Consider the following 5,177-nt stretch of genomic DNA (forward strand, 5'->3'; position numbering starts at 1 on the left):
CATTCTTTGCATTGGACGGAAAGCTCGAATGTTGCTAGTGCAATCAGTTTTTCACAGCAAAAACACTTTCAAAGTGATATTTCTGCAGGATCATTGACCAACCCTGATAACGTTAGACAAATGATAAATGATGACCAAATTTTCCAAAACTCATTCAAGAATATTAGAGGAACTCCACAGTGGTGCCATAACATGATGTTGGATGTTTTAGCTAAATGTCGTGTGTTTGGACCTAGCACATACTTTCTTACATGGAGTGCAGCATTATTTAAATGGACTAATATTATCAAAATAGTCGCTACACAATACGGAGAAAATCTAACAGATGAAGAGGTGAATGAATGAATAATATGAGCTGGAGTGAAAAAGTTCAATATTTAAAAAGAAACCCTGTCACAGTAGCCAGACAAATCGATCACATTTTCAATAAAGTTTTTCCAAAAATGCTCATGAGCGGCATGCATCCAATAGGACAGATTTTAAATTATGACGATAGAAGAGAATTTCAACATCGTACGGGGCTGGAACACGTCCATTCACAAGTCCATATTAAAGATGCGCCTAAAATCAATGAGAGAGACAGTAGCAAAGACAACGAGGTTATCGATTTCATTGACAAATATATTACGTGTCAGCTACCGGATAAAGAAAAATATCCTGAGCTCTATCATCTAGTTAACACAGTTCAAAAACATCATCACACATTTACTTGTAGAAAGAAAAGTGGATCAAGATGTAGGTTTAAAGCACCTTGGCCACCTTGTGAAGAAACTCTCATTATACGTGGAAAATACATTGATAAAAATGAGTATAGACAAAGCAAAAGAATTTTAGATAAGGTACTTGACGAAATTAATAATTGCAGTACAGATCTTGAAAGTGTTACTCTTGATGATTTATTATTATCTTTTGATCTTTCAAGAGATGAATATTTCTCTGCATTAGATACAGTTCAAAGAAAGCTGACTGTGATTTACAAAAGGAAACCCCAAGAAACTAACATCGGCCCATACAATACTGTCATAATTAGCCTTTTACAATCAAACATGAACATTCAATACGTTACAAATATGTATGCGGTGTTAGCGTATATTACTTCTTACATGTGCAAACCAGAAAGAAATATGAGTGAACTTATGCAAAAGGCACACAAAGAGGCATCAGGAAAAGCTGTAAAAGATAAATTGCGTGCTATAGGAAATGTGTTTTTGACTAAACGTGAAGTATCGACTCATGAAGCGATAAAAAGGACTCTGTCTTTAAAGATGCGAACCTCGAATATTGATGTTGAATATATTCCTTCAGGACCAAAAGAAAAGCGATTAAGAATGTTAAAGAATCCATCTGAGCTAGCTAAACTCGATCCAGAGTCCAAAAATGTTTACAAAAAGAATTTAATTGACAAGTATGCTAATCGTCCCAACAACTTAAGAGACATGTGCTATGCTGACTTTGCTTCCACGTATACTTATCCAAAGAAAAACGAAAATGAAGAAGAAGATGAAGTAAATGAATCTGACAATGAAACAGAAACTATCGATATTAATGCTGAATTATCCAAAACAATTACATTGAAAAATGGCATGGGGAAAATGAGAAAAAGAAGCCGCGCGTGTGTAATCCGATATCATAAAGTTAGTAAACTTCAAGATAGAAATAATTACTACCTTGTACTTCTCCAATTATACATGCCTTGGGAAAATGAAGATACCATTAAAGGAGATTGTGCAACATTTGAAGAAAAATTCTTTGAAGTTGAAGAGGTGATCATGCCAAACATTTTAAAACATGATTCTAATTTTAATCAACCAAATGAAATAGACCTGGACGAAATACCCGTTTATGATAACTCTGACTCAGAAAGTAGCAGTGAAGATGAACAAGGCAACGATTATGGTGTATTACATCCAGATTTGATAGACTTTGATCAAGACAATGAATCTAATGATGAATCGAATGAGAACCCCTTGATACCTTTTACTGTGACAAATCAAAATCCTGCTATACCACGTGATTTATTTTACAATATGTGTTCTAATTTTAACGAAAAACAGCAAAACTTTTTTAATTACATATTTAAATATGTCGTGACTCTTAAATTAGCTGAGAAAAACAATTCCCTTGAAAAACCAGACCCATTTAGAATTCTATTAAGTGGTGGTGCAGGTGTTGGAAAAAGTTTCTTAGTAAAAGCTTTGACGGAACAGTTGAGAAAAATCTTGAAAGAGCCTGGTCAAAATTGTGACACACACCCATCTGTTCTTGTAACTGCATCAACTGGTAAAGCGGCAGCAAACATTGACGGAACCACCTTGCACTCAGTGTTGAAACTACCGATATATGGAAAGGGGACATACATTATTAATAAATCACTCAGCAATTCAAATATGCAAAATCTGAGAGTAAAATTTAAATACTTAAAGATTCTTATAATTGACGAAATCTCTATGATTGGTGACAAAAGTTTTGATGATTTGAATTTAAGATTGCAAAATATCAAAGAAAATAAAGATTCGTTTGGTGGCATTTCCTTGTTATTGATTGGAGACTTTTTTCAATTGACACCTGTTGGTCAAAACTCAATATACGACCCAAAAGGTTTAAGATTTGCATGGGACGAATTCCAACTTTACGAGTTAGAGGAAATAGTTAGACAAAGTGGAGATTCCGAATTCGCTGAATTACTTAATAGGCTTCGTGAAGGTAACCATACGTCAGCTGATATCGAAAAAATTTCATCTTTCGAACAGACTGATACAACCGAATGGCCTGAGAATTTCATGAAAATGTACATAACTAACCGACTAAAAGATCAGCAAAATTCTCTTTGCTTGAGACAATGTAAAGAATGGGGTAATAAACATACCTCTTTAGCAAAAGATGAGTCAAGAACTAAAGTTAGCTTAAAGAAAGATATGCCAATCAATGAGACTGCAGGGCTACCAAAGGAATTGACGATATGTGTTGGAGCTAGAGTCATGCTAACGATCAACAAAGATGTTGAAGATAAATTGATTAATGGCTCAACCGGGATAGTTCGATACATTCAAGGGCTTAGAAACAACAAACCCTCGGGTATGATATTGGTTCAATTTGACAATCCCTCATCTGGTAACAAACTGAAAGACTCGAGATTAAAATATGAATACAAATCGTGCGTTCCTATTCACCCAGAAACAAAAACTTTTAAATTCAATGACATTGAAATTACAAGAAAACAGTTCCCATTGATTGTTGCATTTGCTACTACGATTCACAAAGCACAAGGTAGTACATTGGAATACGCTAGTGGGAATTTAGATCAATCAACTAGAAGTGGGAAAGGGTTAACACCAGTTGGACCAGGGCTTCTATACACACTACTTTCTCGTGCCACATCTAGTAACAATATACATTTATTGAATTTCAAGCCTGATAAACATATTGTTGTAAATAATAAGGCCTTAAAAGCAATGGAGGAAATGAGATCGAATAAGGCTTTATTGTTAACTCATCCGTTGGAAAGAATGCACGGTCCAAACTTGTGTCTTTTCAATATTAGATCATGGAATATGCATATTGAGCATTTCCTATCTCAAGAAATTTACACCTCTAGATGCTGCTTGCTATGTTTTACAGAAACTGGTAGAAATATTGCCAAAAGAGTAGAGGATAATCCAAATTTATCTATTTGGAAAACGGTACACCAACAAACGGAACATGGGCTAGCAATAACTTATAATACAGAACATGTTCGCTTAATTCGCGTATTGAATACAGTTAGTGACATAGAATTACTTCCGTCTTTGGTGATTGTAGATGGTGAATATATCTTACTCGTTTTGGTTTACAGACCTCCGGCAAGTTCAATTCCTTTGTTTATACAATCGTTACAGATCGAACTCGATCAAATTGAACAGCAAATTGACGTTGCCACATACTCGACAGTAATTCTTGGTGATTTCAACTTGCCTGATAACAGAAATGATCTGAATGAAGTATTACCACCGCATATCTTTCACCAGCGTTGTCAATATCCCACTCATATCGATGGAAATATTTTAGATCTCGTCTTCCAAAATAATTGCTCCGATGCAGCAGGGTGGATACCATCTCCTTTCAGTGATCATTTTGCTGTTTTTGTTAACCTCATTCCATACTCTTAGAATTATCATAATTGATAATTAAAAATTCGGTAATTCAACTGTACATTTTAATGTATATTTTGTTTAAATGTAAAATGTATATATAGGACTTTGTAAATAAATAATTGAGTTTGTAATTTTATTGCTTCCCCCTTCCCCATCCCCAACTCCCCCACATGAATCGCAATCTATGATGAAATGAAAACTGAAAAATGAAATCAAGTTTGTTGTTACTTCAGTTTTAATTTATTTCTGAATGATTGTTTACATTGTCAGTATTTTTTTGCTTTTAATAAACACTGTTTGTCTCTTTCAAGATTTAATCACTTTTTGCTCTGTGGATTTATACTTTTCATGTTTTAAAGAATTTAAATTTTCATTCTTTCATTATAATGTTCATAGTTAAATATAGATGTATTACCAGGTAGGTCCATAAAAGTATCGCTTGTTTTGTTTATAGTTGAAAACTGTTCTTTAAAATTTTAATTCCCATTTGTTAAGTGAAATTTGTGATTTTCTTGAAAAATTTAACTGTACTAGTAACCAATCTGTAGCACTCTACCACTGAGCTACTAACTTGTGTAGAAAGAAGGGAATCGAACCCCTGACCTCTACATCATGATTACTATGTACATTAAATTATTTTTAGGTTTTGTCGGATTTCTTGCTAGTATTGAAGCAATCAAAGGCTTGTTTTCAGAGTTAGTGGATAGTGAAAATGCACCAATGAAATATCTTTTGACATACAAACTCTCTCAAGACCATCTTGAGCTTTTCTTTGGTGCTGTTCGTTCAGCAAATGGTAGCAATAACAACCCAACAGCACAACAATTTATTGGTTCTTATAAAAGGTTTTAAAATCTTCATTATTTCTGTAGATCTTCTTGAGCATTTTTTCAATCCACAGATATTTACATTTTTTATTAATAAACAGCAATATTTTTAACTTTGAAAAATCCCGACATGAAAGTAGCCGCCTATCTAGAGTTTTAAAAGGTGCTTATCTTCGGATTTGCATGATTTCTAGGACCCTAGGCTACGAATCTCGCAGCG

The 5,177-nt window shown here is 34.0% G+C and overlaps 1 protein-coding gene across 1 annotated transcript; it reads left to right on the plus strand.

Moving 5' to 3' along the window:
- The first annotated feature begins 443 nt into the window (after nt 1-443).
- On the plus strand, nt 444-4,145 carry LOC136801057 (uncharacterized). Its single transcript, XM_067057683.1, has one exon. The coding sequence runs from the start codon at nt 444-446 to the stop codon at nt 4,143-4,145; it is 3,702 nt and encodes a 1,233-aa protein (XP_066913784.1).
- The last annotated feature ends 1,032 nt before the right edge of the window (nt 4,146-5,177 follow it).

The sequence above is a fragment of the Clytia hemisphaerica genome, unplaced genomic scaffold (assembly GCF_902728285.1).
Source record: "Clytia hemisphaerica strain Z4C2 unplaced genomic scaffold, Clytia hemisphaerica genome assembly, whole genome shotgun sequence".
In the NCBI taxonomy this organism is placed as follows: Eukaryota; Metazoa; Cnidaria; class Hydrozoa; order Leptothecata; family Clytiidae; genus Clytia; species Clytia hemisphaerica.